The 17,712-nt window shown below is 39.8% G+C and overlaps 1 protein-coding gene across 1 annotated transcript in view; it reads left to right on the top strand.

Moving 5' to 3' along the window:
* The window catches only part of ATAD2B (ATPase family AAA domain containing 2B), a 4,508,062-nt gene that overhangs the window by 2,150,647 nt on the left and 2,339,703 nt on the right, over positions 1-17,712 (top strand). Inside the window, exon 16 of the mRNA XM_044063554.1 lies at positions 17,034-17,193. Coding sequence (XP_043919489.1) covers positions 17,034-17,193 — 160 coding nt within the window. The remainder of the gene's footprint in view (positions 1-17,033; positions 17,194-17,712) is intronic.

Genomic DNA, 17,712 nt, shown 5'->3' with positions numbered 1-17,712 from the left:
TTGTCGCTTTTGCGCGACTTTCGATAAACGCACTATTAAGTGTCGGGCGGAGTTCGCCCAACACTTTTTTGGTACAGCCTTTGATTATAAAATGTCATCTGAGACTCCGACTACTGTTTTGACCAAAAAACGCAAGGACAAGGACCGACACGCGAGGTTCCGCGGTCCCCACCGACACCACGCCAAAACCAGCTACACGTGGTCCGGTTCTCAGCGAGACGCCTATGCAGTCCCTGACTACCGATGACACGTCTTTGGCGGTGTCTTCTGTAACCGAGACCACAGGTTCCTCGGCCCAGACCCAGACTACAACCACTGAAGCCACTGTGAGCGTTGAGCCTCCTAATGTGAACAGGTCCACTTCCACCCATGGTGTCTTTAGACCTTCATCTTCCTTTTCCATTAAGGCCTTTACTAAGTCCAAATCAGCCAGGCATCCCAAGAGGCCTGTTGCACAGGGCCCATCCCCAGGCCCCATGCCTAAAAAGCAGATGCTTAAAATGGCTGAAGATTTAATTACTCTTATCAGGGGTTCCCAACCCCCTCCAGACAAGAGACCCAGAGTGGAGGAGGATTCTCCCTCTTCTGATCAGGGCTCCATTTTTTCAGAACATTCTGATGTAAAGGAACACTCTTACTCCCCATTTGAAGACTCGGACGCAGAGCAGTCCATTCCTTCAGTATCTCCTCCTGAGGATTTTTCTTTTGGGGAAACCTTGCACACCTTGAGGGAACACTTCCATTGGGAAGGCCAAGACTTTTCTGATTCCAAGAAAAGACTTAGGGAATTTCTTTTGTTACCTCAACACAGACCTCTGGCGATACCTCCTGTTTTGGATGTACTTGATGATGTTTACTTGGAGGCTTGCCTTAATCCGGATTCACTGCCTCCTGCCCCAGTCAAGCCTGATAGGTACTACAGGGTTCCTGACTCTCACCAATTTCTTTACAAAGGCCATAATGCTGACCCTGAAACCATTTCTCAAGGCCCCAAGGGAATGAAAGCCTCTACTGCTAAGAATCCACTACCTTCAGAAAGAGAGTCAAGATCCTTAGAAAGGTGGGGAAAAAAGTTATATACCTCGGCCACCCTAGCTATGAGGGCCTTAAATTGTCAGTTTCATATACTTAAATATCAGCAGTTTCTGTTATCACAATTAAGAAATAAAATGTCTCAACCTGAACAATCAGATTTGAAGGAGTTGCAGGATATGATGCATAGTGCAGAGCAAGTGGGTAAACACACTTTACAATGTGGCTATGATGCCCTAGAGGCCTCAAGTAGAGCTGCTGTTACAGGATCAGTCATTCGTAGACATGCATGGCTTAGGGAACAAATCTTGCCTGATCATGTGAAAGCTAAACTATTAGATGCTCCTTTACAAAAGGATGTGCTATTTGGTACTAATGATGAGGAGATACTACGGAAAATGTAAGAAAAAGCCAAATCTATGCAAACAGTCAAAGCTTTTCTACAGGTTCAACCACCACGTTTTAGCAGAAATTGGCCTTCTAAAAACTGGTCCTTTCCAGCCACGAACAAGCCCCAAAGAGGTAGATACAGATGCACAAGGGGCAGAGGGCAATCACAAGGATCATATAGAGGCAGGCAATGGCAATCTCCAGCACCAAGAGGTGGTGAGGACAGTGCACAACAATACAGGAAACAAACCCAATGACTTCCTCCTTTCCATGCCAAGCAAATACCAGCTGGCAGCACCCTTGGGAGGAAAGCTGGCATTATTTACAAGAAATTGGCATATTGTCACAACAGACAAATGGATCCTGGACGTTGTAAACAGAGGCTACAGATTTCATTTTCATACTCTCCCAAAAATGAGAGGCATGCCAAACCTGCCACACAATCAAAGGACAGAGGCACAACTACAAATTTCAAAGCTCATAGACATGAAAGCTATTCAAGAGGTACATATTCAAGAACAAGGTCAAGGTTTTTATTCCAGGCTATTTCTAATACCAAGGAAAGGAACCGACTGGAGACCCATTTTGGACTTATCCATCCTGAACACATTCTTACTCGTACCAAAATTCAAGCCATCCTGAACACATTCTTACTCGTACCAAAATTCAAGATGCTCACATTACAGCAGCTTCTTCCCATGCTGGGCAAGGAGTTTTGGCTGGTAACATTGGACCTCAAGGAGGCATACCTGCATGTCCCAATCAGACAAAGCTGCAGAAGATACCTCAGATTTCTTGCAGGTTCAATACACTATCAATTCTCTGCATTGCCCTTTGGCTTATCTACTGCGCCCAGAGTATTCACGAAATGCCTGGCATCAGTAATTGCCTACTGCAGACTTCAAGGGATACAAATTTACCCTTATTTGGATGACTGCCTGATCTAAGCGGACAGCAAGCACATACTTCTGGAACATCTGGCTTATGCAACACGGTTACTGAATTCTCTGGGATACACAATCAACAAAGAGAAATCCAGGCTAACACCATCACAGAAAATAACTTTCCTGGGTGCCAACTTGGACACAAACACCCAGATGGCCTATCTTACTCCAGAAAAACAGGGGCAACTAACTCAGTACTTCAAAACACTAGCAAATTGTACCAGGCTTACTGCAAGGAAAATCCTGCAGGCTCTGGGCTTCATGGCATCTTGCATTCTTTTAATCCCATGTGCAAAGTTGCATATGAGGAAACTTCAGTGGTACCTAAAAAACCTATGGTCTCAACACAGCCACAGCTTGGAAACAATAATACCAATAATTCCATGTTTGCAAAAGGAATTTCTATGGTGGGCCCAAGCATGTCAAACAAACACAGGTCTTCCATTCTGTAAGCCTCAAGCAAATCAAGTCATCACAACAGATGCCTCAGACTACGCCTGGGAGGCGCACATGTCAGACAGGTGCATTCAGGGCAAATGGTCCCTAAAGGAAAAGCACCTTCACATCAATCAAAAAGAAATACTAGCAGTGATGAATGCAATTACAGCATTCAAGGACCTTTTGCATCCAGGACAATTATTGATAAGAACAGACAACACCACAGTAATGTGGTACATAAACAAACAAGGAGGAACACATTCATACCCCCTGTGCAGACTAGCCATGACACTTTGGAACTTGGCTCTGGAATGGCAAATCGAACTTCAAGCACAGTACTTGCCAGGCTTGGAAAACACGCTGGCAGATAATCTAAGCAGAAATATGACAGATCCACACGAATGGAAGTTGCATCCTCAAGTGTTTACAAAGATAATCCAAGCGTGGGGGGAGGCCAGACATAGATCTCTTTGCTTCCCACAGGAATCATCAATTGGAAAAGTTTTGTTCACGGCCTTTCATCCAAAGGCCTGGAGAGTGGACGCCCTTTCATTCAGTTGGACAGCATGGACAGTTTACGCTTTCCCACCTCTGCCTCTTCTGCCAAAGGTGCTCTTGAAAGCAAGAGCAGACAGACCGAAGATGATACTAATTGCTCCAGACTGGCCAAGACAACACTGGTACCCACTACTGAGGAGCCTAACACGTACTCCTCCCTGGCCCTTATCTCTAATGCCTCTTCTGCTGACTCAGCACAGCTACAAAACTCTTCACAGTCAGCTGAAAACACTCAATCTCGCTGCATGGAAAATTCCTTAACACCACAACAGACTCTACTCCCCAAAGAGGTGCAGGATGTCATTTTGGAGGCCAGAAGGCCATCTACTAGAAAGGCTTACTCTGCAAAATGGAAACGGTTTTGCTCTTGGAATGAGAAGAACGGCCAGGACCCTAAAAAACTGAATTTGCCTCCGGTATTACAGTATCTAGCTGAGCTGCTGAACACTGGACTTTCATTTTCCCCCATAAAAATCCATGCCTCAGCCATTTCTGCAGAATTCAACACGGATCCACCCTTATTCTCTCACTCACTCTTAAGACGGTTCCTCAGAGGGGCTAAGAATATAAGACCACCAAGGAAGCAACCAATACCAGCCTGGGATCTTAATTACATTCTAGAAAAATTAACATTGCCTCCCTTTGAACCAGCTGCCTCAACAGATTTGTAATACTTGTCCTGGAAAACAGCTTTCCTTCTGGCCATTACCTCAGCTCGTAGAGTATCAGAACTGCAAGCCCTCATGGCTGTGCAGCCCTTTCTCATCTTCCATCAGGATAGGGTTTCCCTTCGAACCAACCCGTCATTTATGCCTGAAGTGGTATCCAGGGTAGCTTTAAATCAAGCCATACACTTACCTACCTTTTACCCCAATCCTCAAAACAAAGGGGAAAGGCTCCTTCACTCCTTAGACATCCATAGACAGCTACGTTATTATTTGGACAGAACAAAGCCTTTCAGGAAATCAGAGCAACTCTTTGTGTCCTATGCTGTAGGAGCTCAAGGGAAGCCAGTTACCAAACAGACAATTTCAAAATGGATAGGCCACTGCATACCGTTTTGTTACTCCTATCATGGAAAATCTGTCACTACAGGCATCAGATCCCACTCCACCAGGGCCACAGCTACCTCTACAGCCTTCCTCAGAGGAGTTCCTACCAAAGACATTTTGGAGGCAGCCACTTGGAGTTCTGTGCATACCTTCACAAAACACTACCACCTGCCTTTATATTCCAAAACTAGAGCAGGCTTTGCCACTGCTGTGTTGCAGGGCATTCTGGCTCATCCCAGTTCCACCTAGTGCCTACCACCCTGTGCGTAGCTTTGGGATTCTACCCATATGTGATTACTGCAGCTGTATGCACGATGAACATAGTACAGTTTTGTACCTACCATAAATGTAGATGTTAGAGTGCTAATACAGCTGCAGTACAGGTTTCCCTCCCTCCTTCCCCTCTTGGTAAAGACCTAGGGCCTAACCCCTCTTCATACAACCTGATGGGGTTATCCTTCTATGGTATATTTGCTTGCAACTACTGATTTTTGATTATATTGCATTTCATGTATATAAATATAATTTATGTATTGCCTTTTTTCTGGGGGCACCTGACATCTGGGGCAAGAAAGACTGAAGAAAATGGCGTCGGCTGTGTCTTGTATACCCCTGCCTCACTGACGTCAGGAAAGAAAGCGACAACAACCGACGCCGGACCTAGACTTTGGAATTCGGCCGACCGAGGGACCGCCTGACGGCAGAGAACCCATATGTGATTAGTGCAGCTGTATTAGCACTCGAACATCTACATTTATGGTAGGTACAAAACTGTACTTTGTCTTCCCTCAGTGTTATGTCAGTGTTAACATCAGAGTTGGATAAAAGAAATGGAGGGGTCCCTGTTTTCAAATCAACATCTCAAGGGTTTAGATCTTTTGTGTGCAAATAGTGGGTATTGACCAAGCCTAACAGCTGTTTCCTCACTATTTCTGATAATTTCCCAATTAGAGTATAAAATGTGTTTAATATCTGCTGAATCCGTGCAGATAAGTACGGGAAAACTAATATTCCAGTCTGATTTCATATTCAAAGAGAAATCTGAAGTAGGTAAAAAAAATGCCAGGTGATGGAGGGGGTGGGGAGTTATAGACCCAGTAAATACTGACTATTAGGAGTAAATCCTTTTTTAGTTATAGGAGGAAACTTAGTCTGTCTTGAAGCAGAAATTTCATCAATAATAGTGTCTAAAAGTGTGCTAGGATAGTTCTGTGTAATAAAAGGTTTTCAAGCATTTGGCATGTGTAAAAAACATGCATCATCACTAGTTAAACTGGAAATGTGGATAAATTGACCTCTGGCAAGATTCTTTTTCATAAAAAATGGATGCATGCTCATATAATCTAAATAATTATTACGGAACGTGTCCTTTCTGTGAATAGAAGATTCCCAAGTTAAATTGTCATTGTTAAATGTAATGCAAGTGTCCAAAAAGTTAGTCTGCTTACCAATGCTAGCTATCCTAAACTTTAAGAAAGGGATAGATGTGGAAATAGAATCAATAAATTCAAGTAGCTGTTGCTCACAAATCTCCCACACAAAAAACACATCATCAGTGTACCTCCTGTAAAGGCGAGCATGTTTAAATCCAGGCAAGTGGACCAAAGAATTAGCTTCCCAGGCTGCCAGGACGAGATTAGCAAATGATGGAGTCGTCCTGGAGCCCATAGCTACGCCTTTAACTTGTTGGTAAATCTGATTGTTAAAATGAAAAAAATTGCCTTTTAACACTAAAGAAACCAGGGTACTAATCGTGTTAATTTTATCAGCAGAGAAATTAGTAAACTTTATAAGGTATGACTCTAACAAGTGTAACCCTTCAGAGTGTGGGATATTCATATACAAAGCTTCTATGTCCAAAGTAACTAGCAGTGAGTCTTTAACACTGGGTGGATTACAAAAAAGAACATTAAGGAAGTCCCAGGAATCTCTGATGTAAAACTGGGAGTGTTGTACAATGGGGTTAAGACATAGATCCAAATACTGAGAAATGTGTTCCGTTTTAGACTTATGATTCGACACGATGTGTCTGAATGGAGGACAATTAAGTCCTTATGCATTTTAGGAATTCCAAAGAATTTACCAAGCTGAGGATATGTTATTGTGATATAGTCTGCTTCCTCTGGGGAAAACCTGGTGTTCTTAGTCAGTGTTTTAATGACTTTGTCAATGTTTTTAAAGGCTTTGTTAACTTCAGGTAGAGAGACTGTAATGCAGTAGTCACTTTTATGAAAATCTGTTAAAAGGGTACGAGTATATCTGTCTTGATCCATTAGTACTACTCCGGTCCCTCCGCTTTCGTAATTCATAGTGATCTATCTTAATGTAAGGATCTAAGGGCTGACATATGTTTAGGGGACATGTTAAACCATTTTTTACTGCTATCAGCGCTAAGCAAATTGCGGAAATCATTTTCGCACACCTTTAGAAAGATATGTAAGGTGTTATTTAATGGAGGGTTGAATGTACTTTTCCTAATTGGTAGACGGGCCGTTACATAATCTGTTTCATCAGAGTCAGCAGCATTGTTGTCACAAAGGATTTTTAGATTAAGCTTCCTTAAATAAAGACGGAAATCCAAAAGGAGGGAAGCCAAATCCGCGCTCTGCGAAGGAATGAAAGAGAAACCTTTATTAAGAACATCCACGGCATAAGAATCGTAATGTCTGGAAGTTAAATTGAGTACAGCTAAGGGGCTGAGATCTGGATTCAACGTATTACTGAACTCCTCGGGCAACCTCAAGGGAAACCTCTGTTCATCTGTGAGGAATTGTAATTCTGCTTGTAAACCAGTCAGCCTGGGAGGCAGAAGATTGAGCCCTGTATTTCTCCTTGTGGTGGGGGAATTGCATTCATGACCGCCAGAGGTTGACAGCATTCTTCCCTTTCTCAGCGGTCTGACATTGCTGCGGGAAGGATTTTCCAAAGTTAAAGGATTCACAGTAGAGGGAGTTACTGGAGATGGACCAGTGTAAGCTCTGGAGGTGGAAGGGGTCTAGGAGGAGTGAAAATTAGAGCGATGGGGGGAGCACTGTGGAGGAGCTGGGCAAACTGAAATGGGGGATTCAATGGTGGTAACACAGTAGTGGAGTTAGGAAGAGAGGTGGGTATCTCAGTTGTAGTAGTCATCCCAGTAGTACAGTTCGGATGAAAAAGGCCAGGTGGAGATCGGTTGTTGATATCCTGGTCAGTAGGTTCTGGAGACAGGGGAGGTTGAAAGGAGAAAGTCTGCATCCTGAGTTGTTGGTTCCATTTTCTTTCATTGTACCACCAAATAAACATTTACTGAAGAAAATAAGTGATGCCGTTTTACATTTTGGCAGCATTACTTGCACACATTTGGAACCTGGTTGCGATAATATGTAAGTACGGAAGAAAATTATGGCAAAAATCAGGAAGGGTAATTCCCATAAAGATAAAACCTCTCTCATCAAGGTAAATAAGCAACTAAGAGGGCTAATTCGACCAGGCAAACCCAGCTTTGAGGTTAAGATATCTTTCCACTAAAAGATAACTATAAGAACTTCTGCAGATATATCAGAAACGTTGAGCAGCACAGAGCAATGGGCTACACTGGTGATTGATGGTGCCATATTCAGCGAGCTTGGTAGTATAGTGAACCTGTTAAACAAATTCCGTTTCACCTTTTCCCTCCTCTTCATCAACCACCCCCCTCAATAATACCTTCAGCATAAGTCTTCCAGCTGCAACTTGGGAGCATGTACTTGGCTGCACTCACTGAAACCAAGAACACTGGCTTAGTGGGCCCTGATAACATTCCAGGAATCTGCTTAGTGATCTAAAATACGACTTACCATAATCCCTGGTGTCATTATTTAACTGTTTTCTTAAAACAACCTTTGTGCCACATGAATGGAGGTCTGCGACAGTCATCCCCCCTTCATAAGTGAGGATCTACAGACCCATTAGTCTTACTAGTCTTATTTGCAAAGCCATGGAGAGAATTATCTTGAAAATTATCAACAAGAACATAGGCAACTTCCATTCCCTGGATCCATACCTTAGGCTTTGTCAAAGGAAGTCATGCTTACTGAATTTGATGGACTTTGAAAAAGTCACAAAGGTAGTGGGTGAGAGGAAAACTGTGCGTACTGTCTTCCTAGAGCTGACTAAGGCATGTGATATAATTCCCAATCCGGGCATTGTCAACAAACCTGACAGAACTTGGTATAAACCTTTGTGTAACACATTAATAGCTTTAGATAGGACCCAGGAGGCTAGAATCGGTGAGGCCACCTCCACAGAGGCCGGTCACCAGTGGCATTCCCCAGGGCTTTTTGCTGGGCCCACTCCTCTTTGTCATCATCATCTCAGATGTCAAAGCCAATGTCAAAGGCCTGTGGTTAACCAAGTTCTGAGATGATTCCAAACTGTGAGCAGTCATTGAATTACCCCAGGATGAGAATAACCTTCAGTAAAGTTTAATACAGACAAATTCTTGGTGCCAAAGCCTTGGCTTAAAACTCAGTGCCAAGAAATGCATTATAGTACATTTTTGAAGTCTGCCGCCCGGGTAACTGCATCATTGATAAAAATACCCTTAAAAGTTGATTCACTACTCAGTGATCTGGAAACTCTTGTAGATGGTAACCTATCCTTTGGCCAACATGTGTCGAAGGTAGTAAGAAATTCCTGTTATGTTGATCAACGTGTAAGCAAGGATATGGCATCTAGCTTCCAGAGATTTCATCATACCACTGTACTCGTCCGTTTTGATATGTACCTGACCAGACACTTTGTAGCAACGGGAACATATACAAAGGTTCCTTACAAAAAGAGTACATTGAGCAAACACAACACTCTGTGCTGATCACTTCAAAGTTCCATCTCTTCACTTGATATCTTATAGAATTTTGCTTGCGACATAAATAGGACATATTGGCGAGACAGATATGTTTCTTAGAAAATTCTCATTCTCTGGAGCAGGCTACTTCCTCCATGTGAAGCATAGTTCCTCCCTGTTTAAGTGCAACTTGGACTAGTGGATGGCTAATTGGAAATGTACCCCTGGTGTGTCTGTCTGATGGTCAGAGACTCCCTGTAAATCAAATATATGCAAATTTGTGAGTCACATTTGGGTTGCACGATTAGGCTTTTAAGGGCTTTTGTGGTAGTAAATCCAAAGAACTGGCGCACAAAGCTGGAACCAGTAATAATACGTCAGCAAAAAGTTTTTATTTAACACAAGGTTAGCGCTTTCATCCGGTGTCAATCACCAGACTTCATCAGACAATCTACAAAATCACAACCCTTTTTAAAATACTCTTTCCAATTAAAACATCAACCAATAAAATAACTGATGTATTTAAACACGTCATTGCATCACTGAAAAAGCTTTTAAAGCAATACTTTCCACATTATTAACAGGTAAGGTGAAAATACTGATCTAACATTTACATTTATTGTTGGTATTATCTTAGTAACTAAAAGTTTTATGGTTATGAACTGCAACAAAGTAAATGTGGAACGTATTGCTTTAAAAGCTTTTTCAGTGATGCAATGACGTGTTTAAATACAACAGTTATTTTATTGGTTGATGTTTTAATTGGAAAGAGTATTTTAGGAAGGGTTGTGATTTTGTACATTGTCTGATGAAGTCTGGTGATTGACACCGGATGAAAGCGCTAAGCTTGTGTGTTAATACGTCAGCAAAAAGTTTTTATTTATCACTGGTTCCAGCTTTGTGTGCGAGATCTTTGGATTTACTGGTTTGGTTTTCGTTTTTTTGTCTACAAGTTCCACACCATGGCGGAAGACAATCCAGGCGTCAGTTTCGAAGATTTCAAACAACTGCAGGATTCTGTTAAGAACTTAACCCTTCTTGTTCAACAATTAATACCTAAAGCAGGTACCGTGCATTCGCAAGGTGACACTAATTTTAACACAACTCCTTTGTTTTTTAAGGAGAGTGGTAATGCACAGGACTGTGTACTTTTACCTGATTCTACTTCTAATAACGAGCAAACACATTTGAGAACTTTTGGGAAGGAACGCCCACATAGTACATTCAATGTATGGCTGGGTAAGAGCGTACCATATGGGCAGGATGTTGTCGGCATAGACAATATCACAACAGTTTTACTAATTTAAAAAAAACTTGAGTCAAAAAACTACAGCAAGAGAATTTTTACCTTGCTGAATGTCTCAAGAACCGGCAGGTCCCTAAAGGGCTATGAACCTGGAAGTTCCCAACATGTTTAATTTCGCATTTCTTGTTCCACCAAGAACTTCTGGTATTGTTTGACCGGCACGGATGCAAGCTGATGGAGCTTATGATTAACCACAATCAGGAGCGGTTGGTCCAGGTATCCGAGGAAGTGCGTGTTTTAGATGAAGAAATCCAAAAAGGAGGGCTTCATGAAAGGAATCGGCAGCAATATGACGCTACTTTTAAACAAGTAGATAATATTATTTCCATCATTGCTAGCCGAAAAGCTAGAAAACTTGAACGAGATAGAAAGGCCTATGCAACAGGAAGAGCATATCCTGCCCCACCAACTATTAGGATTAATACTACAACAACCAGTTGGGGAACCCTTGGGAGCTGTGGGCACCTACTCTGACAGAGAAGATGCCCCTTTAGACGAAACAGGCCCAAGGAGATCGGAACGATTGAGAAACCAGAGACGAAACTGGAACCCATATCCACAGACAACAACTTGGAACCAGCAAAACCAGAGGAATGATGTCCAAAATTCAACAAGGGGCCAATAGAGGTGACTTTTAAAAATAGGAATCCATTTATAGTTTCCAGTTTTCTTAATGACTTTAAAATTTACAATTATACTAACAGTTTTTTTAGCATCACATGCTGAATTATTTAGCAAAGGTTATAACTTTGTTCCCAGTAAAAACAGTGATCTGGGTGAACTAATAGGGGATCATAAAATGTATATGAGAAATTTAAACTTACAATATTTACATAGAAATGACCATAATGACTACAGAGGGCAGGACAATGTATGTAGAATACAGAGTACTTACAACCCAGACATTCATGTATTGTTGAAAAAATTTGAGTCTGCTTGTGAAGTGGATTATTGTTATTATATTGGTAAAAACAATGTGGATAACAATTTGGATGCCTCTGAACTGGAATTATTGTATGAGGTTAGGGGTAGAACTGATTTAAGATATATGCGCCATGATAAAGGTGGTGGAATGGTTATTTGTTATAAAGATGACTACACACAAAAAATGTTTGATATGCTTTACAGCAGCACTTATAGTGAAACATCTATTAATGAGATGAACATTGCTTTTTTTAGAATTGATTGGGAACTCCTGGATATGACTACACAGAATCAAATTATTTTGATGAATACAATTATATGTAAATGAGACTCCTAAAATCCCAGTCATATTCTGAGTTCCCATAATACACAAACAGCTTATTGACCCACCTTTTCTCCCAATAGTTGATTCTGGGTGGTCGAAGACCTCATATATAGCTAGTCTGCTAGTCTGATAGATAAAAAGTTAAAAGAGAAAGTTCAGAGCATTCGTCATTTGTGTAGAGACTCCTGGCATTTTTAGAAAAATGTAACCGCTTAGTGCCTTTTGAGGAACACGGCACATTTATTACAATAGATGTCAAGGACCTCTTTAGCTGTAGTCCACATAATCTAGGACTTGCACGGTTCTCTGATTAGCATTTTGAAGAATTTAGTTTAGAACAATGTATTAATAATACATATACTCAATTGATGGAGATAGTTTTAAAGAATATCTCCACTTTGATGGCCATCACTTTAAGCAAATGGAAGGAGTCGCAATGTGGACCGCTTGCGGACCCTTATTTTCGAATATAGTGATTGCCTACTGGGAAAAGCCATTTTTATTTAGGTCTCCTTTCTTTGTTTATTAAGTTGCACCTACGATATTTAGATGATTTGTTTGTGGCATGGATCGGACCAAGGGATGAAATCACAAATTTTATTACATATTTAAATGAAAGTACCAGTTTTCTCAAGTTTATGGCCATTAGTGGTGCATATGAGATCTCCTATTTAGATTTATTAATCACTAGATATGGAGACAGGCACATTGTCTACTATATTTAGAAAACCCACATATTCAAATACTATATTACATTTTTTTAGTAGCCATCCAGAACACGTGAAATGTGGGATTGTAAAAGGGCAACTAGTCCGAGCTGCCAGTATGAATTCTTTTTTTGAAGATTTTTTGAGGGAATGTGACCTTATGGGTAAAATGTTTCTAGATAGGGGCTACCCAATACGATTGGTGTATAACATTCAAGAAGAATTAATTAATAAAAGAAAAACAGGTGTATATAAACCTATTTTAAATATAACTGAACAAGAAAACCTAGTACAGGTACCCCTTTTTTTAACAACAGTAACAAACAGTAGACCTGACCCTAGGGTTGAAACAGGAGAGTTAACGGGGACCTTAGAAGAAGCTGAAGGTTCCCATAATAATTTTTTTAAAAAAGATTTTTGTCCTTTTGTTTGCACATATTCAAAAGACAGTCACATTATACAAGATGTCACGAAGAAAAACTGGTCTATTCTTATGCAAATAAAACCAATGTATGATACATTTGGCTTATGCCCTGATATTGTTTTTAGAAAAGGTAACAACTTGAAAAGTTTGTTGGAAAAACCTAAAAAAAAGTGGACATGAAGGACATATGTCACCTTGTAGGTTTTGCCAACAATGCAAGCATGTTATGAAAACTTCAACTGTTAAGATAGGGGGGAAAGTGATAGATATTAAAGGGAAATATAGTTGTTGTAAACTTGCTGTAGTTTATGCCGGCCTCTGTAGCCAATTTAGTGCTTTTTACATAAGTAAAACACACAGAAAATTAGGTCAACGTATATACGAACATTTTTATGAAATAAAGCAAAAGGATAAAAAAATGCACTATATAAACATGTTGAAGCAAACCCAAATCACAGTTTTAAATTTATGGTGTTACAACAGGTAGAGTGAAACAAGGGGGGTGGTCCTTGGAAACTTTTCTTAGAGGACAAAGAGACCTGGTGGCAGTTATGTTTAAATGCTCAATCTCCACCAGGGTTAAACGATGATATATCCATCACAAATAGGCTGAAGTTAAGAACTTTTGACAGGTAGGAGTTTATGGATTTATTTTTATACAATTTTTACACATTTTTATTAAGTAATTTGTTTTGTTCATATTTATTAACATGCTTGGTTATGAACATTATTGTTTACATTTAAAGTATTGTAATTTTAGTAACAAAGTTTATTGAATAATATATTAACTTTGTATTTATTAACAGGTAAGGTGAAAATATTGATCTAACATTTACATTTATTGTTAGTATTATCTTAGTAACTAATTTTTTTATATTTATGGTTATGAACTGCAACAAAGTAAATGTGGAAAGTATTGCTTTAAAAGCTTTTTCAGTGATGCAATGGCGTGTTTAAATCAGTTATTTTATTGGTTGATGTTTTAATTGCAAAGAGTATTTTAAGAAGGGTTGTGATTTTGTACATTGTCTGATGAAGTCTGGTGATTAACACTGGATGAAAGTGCTAACCTTGTGTTAAATAAAAACTTTTTGCTGACGTATTATCACTGGTTCCAGCTTTGTGTGCAAGTTTTTTGGATTTACTGGTTTGGTTTTCGTTTTTTTCTCTCTTGTGGTAGTAAGCCAGGTGTACACCTGTGAACATGAGGAATACTCAGTGGGTCATCAAATCAGTTTGCATCCAGCACCTTTTTTAATTTAAATTCCAGTGCTGAGTTTTGTGAAAAAGGAGTTACTGTGGTTGGGCGATTCAGTTGTATCAACCCTGGTCTCCCTTTTTCCCTTCCAGCCCGTACTCCATTTGCAACGACAGGTGATGCATCAGAATTTACTTGGGAAATTTTCCAAGGGGGTAAAAGTCTAGGGCTTCTGGAACAAGCAAGCCATATTAAAGCACATACATATTAAAGAAATGGTAGAGCCAACAATTACCCTTAAATCTCTCAGCCATCTTTGGACTCCAGACCATCTGCTAGTAATCACAGCCATCACCACAGTGATGTAGTACAAAAAAAATGGGGAACAACACAAGACAGGGGTTCTTTGATATATACACTAAGCTTTAAATTCTTTAAATGAAAAAATATATTTTTGGGCTATTTTTAAAGGACTAGATTACTTTTCTGCCTCCTTTCCATTTATGTTGGATTTCTTGGCAGGCCTTTTACATTCAAATGCAAGTTACTGTAGTGTAAAGTTGTAACTAGCAGATTATGTGTAAATTTCAAAACTCTTTCCCAAAGGCACAATCCTGTTGGGGCCACTGATGAAGGATCCAGCTCCTCTTTGGGGCCTTTCTGTAACGTTACTAGCCCTCACACAACCTCCCTTCGAAGCAGCATCTTTTGACAGTTTGAAGTTTCTGTGCTGGTAGATTTTGTTTTTGATGGCTGTAACTTCTGCCAGACGTATTTCTTGTTGGAAGCACCTTTATTTGATTTTTCACAGTGCAGAGCAACTTTGTGACATGATCCTTCCTTTGTACTCCCAAGTAGCTGCAGCATCAGCCTTGACTCGATATATACATTTGTGCGTCTTTTTCTTTAATCATTCTAACCAAGGGGAATATATTTTTCATTCTCTAGATGTACATCAACTGACATTTTGTATCGCACAAAAAAGTAATTTACCTAAAGATGATCACCTGTTTTTGTCTCTTTCTAAAGCCGAATTGGGGGCCAAGATTTCTAAAGTCACTTTGTCCATATGTCGGTTGGATTGCATTACCTTTGTCTACAATTCAGAGGTCTTATCTTTTTCACAAACCAAGATCATATTCCACTAGATCAGTTTCTATTTCTTCTACCTTCTTCAGACATTCATCATTGGGTGATATCTGTACACCAGCATCTTGGTCTATAGTACCCACCTTTATCGGCATTTTACACTGGATCTTGTTTCTAGATCAGGAACAGTTGATTGTGTCACCATACTTTGGTATCTTACCATGAATGTCGCCCAGGATTTGTGTTAACCAGGGGATCTGTTCTGTCAGTTGAGATGCATGGAGGGAACAATGTTAGATATGAAAGTTATGTACTTACCATAACATTGGATCTTTATTTTCCATCTATCCATTTCAGCAACCCTCTTTCCTTCACCCTTCCAAATTGTCATGACCTTTTTTTTGTGCGTTGTTCCCTGAAAGTCATGACGGACCTTGTATGAATCCTGTTTCCCTCTTACATAGGATTTACTGACTGTTTTTTAACAGCAAACTCAGTGGAGTAGTAGTCTTACTGCATTGCATGATGGAAGACTAAGCTCTCGAGTGCTAGAGAAGCTCTGAATGTGTTGCTTGCAGGTATCCACCTTGTCACAGATAACCCAACTGACAAGATAGACTAGCAGGGATAACAAGGACCTAGTGTTATGAAAAGTACTTTCTTTTTTCTGTGTGCTTTATCTTCAAACTCTATAATGCTTTTGTAAGAGCTATTCATGAGAATGCCTCATGTTCATCCAGTCCTGCCTTAATTTTAGGCTCTGATTTTTGCGATTTTTATCAGCTCATCTGAATATCCACTTAAAGCTTATATTTTTTCCAGCCTTTTGTGAATTGAGTCTATGTAATTCATCCTGTGTCTCACCAATTAAAAAAAAAACAGTGTGCTTATGTGTAGTACTCTTTAACATATAGAGTACAGTTTCCTTAGCAGAAAGAATTGATAATGCTGTGTTTGACAACATTTTCATAGCAGTTTTCTTCTTTCCGTTGCATGTAATTGGTAGGTATTCATTGTTAGATACATTTGGGGCCACGAAATGACTTTTACAGGTGTACATCATAAGATTTAATTCAGTTTGATGATCATGTCATGATCCTGTGATAAGTACCAGTGTGTCAGTTAGCAAACTCTCTAACTAGGAAATATCCTTTGTCCCATCTGCTGTAAGCAGTAAAACTCTGTTAGATTAAATGAAGTATTTGTATTTCATAACTTTTATGACAAGCTATTTAACTGCATCATTTTTTCACCTGTCTTTTTAATATGTTTTTCTCCATCCGATAGGTAATGGAGCTTGGAGATTTGAGAAGTGGGGGCCTGCTGTGTGGGTGGGAGGTTGAGGATAAGCATGATGGGCTGGAAGCTGTTCTCATGTCGGATAACTGGTCTTGGTTTACAGTCTGGAGTTTAGAGAAGTCTTTATGTAGGGTGTTTTATCAAAAGTGGTTATTCAGTGTGTATTTATTTCCGACTGTGGATAAGGTATAGGCTGATCAAGCATCAGTGCTATTTAGATAGGTATTCTGCAGAGTATGTGGGAAAACTACTGCTTCGATCTTTATGGAAAAACTAGTGCTTCTGTCTTTAGTTGTCATGCCATGCCTTTAGATGCTATATACTTCATTTATTTGAATAACTTACTACTTGGTGGTGGTCATGGTGGCAGTGTGTTTCTGTGTGTGAAAATCTGGACAAATTTTTTTTTTTTTCTTTTTTCTTTTTTTTGTAAGCAAAGTGCCATCTTTGCAAGAAAGCTACAGGCTGTGATAATACTTTAAAAATGCATGCAAAAATCTGTGTGGGTTTTTCCATTTTCTAATGTTAAACTTCTGCCTTCAGTTCTATAGTGTCAACTCTTCTTGCACTTATGGATGGGCTCGACAGTCGAGGTGAAATTGTCATTATTGGTGCTACAAACAGACTTGATTCAATAGACCCAGCACTCCGGAGACCTGGTCGTTTTGACAGGGAATTTCTTTTTACTTTGCCTGATAAAAAGGTACCTTTCATTTTAAGCTAATTTGTTTACTATAAGTAATTTTTGGCATGTGGTCAAACTGAAGTTGCTGAAGTCTTGTCTCTTTATAGTGTGGGTAAAATTACTGGAATTTTATTTTATCAGCTTCCCTTATATATCTTCTCAGCCTTTACACAAAACCATAAACAGGGATTTTAACTCACCTCTCAGCCACTGCACGCTTTTAAACACACTCCAAGCAAACTGTTTCAAAGTCAGCAGTGCTGCTGTTCTCACAAGCAGGGATTGCCAAAACTTTTGACTGTAACAGTTCACGTACTGAAATCTATATTTATGGTAACTTCTAACAGTTGTACTTGAAACACAATTGTGGTGGCTTTTGTGTTCCAGTTAAATGGAACGTTGTGGTGAATATTTTAGCTATTCCAGATAATGATGTGCTTGCTGGCATTGGTCTTTGAGGTTGTGCATATGTTAATTTCTACTTGGCACATTTATTATTTAAAAGTAGATCTGTTTACTTTTGTATTGCTTAGTTGA

Source organism: Protopterus annectens, chromosome 2.part1 (assembly GCF_019279795.1).
Source record: "Protopterus annectens isolate FY-2018-M chromosome 2.part1, PAN1.0, whole genome shotgun sequence".
NCBI lineage: Eukaryota > Metazoa > Chordata > Ceratodontiformes > Protopteridae > Protopterus > Protopterus annectens.
This window is presented reverse-complemented; position numbering and strand designations above follow the sequence as displayed.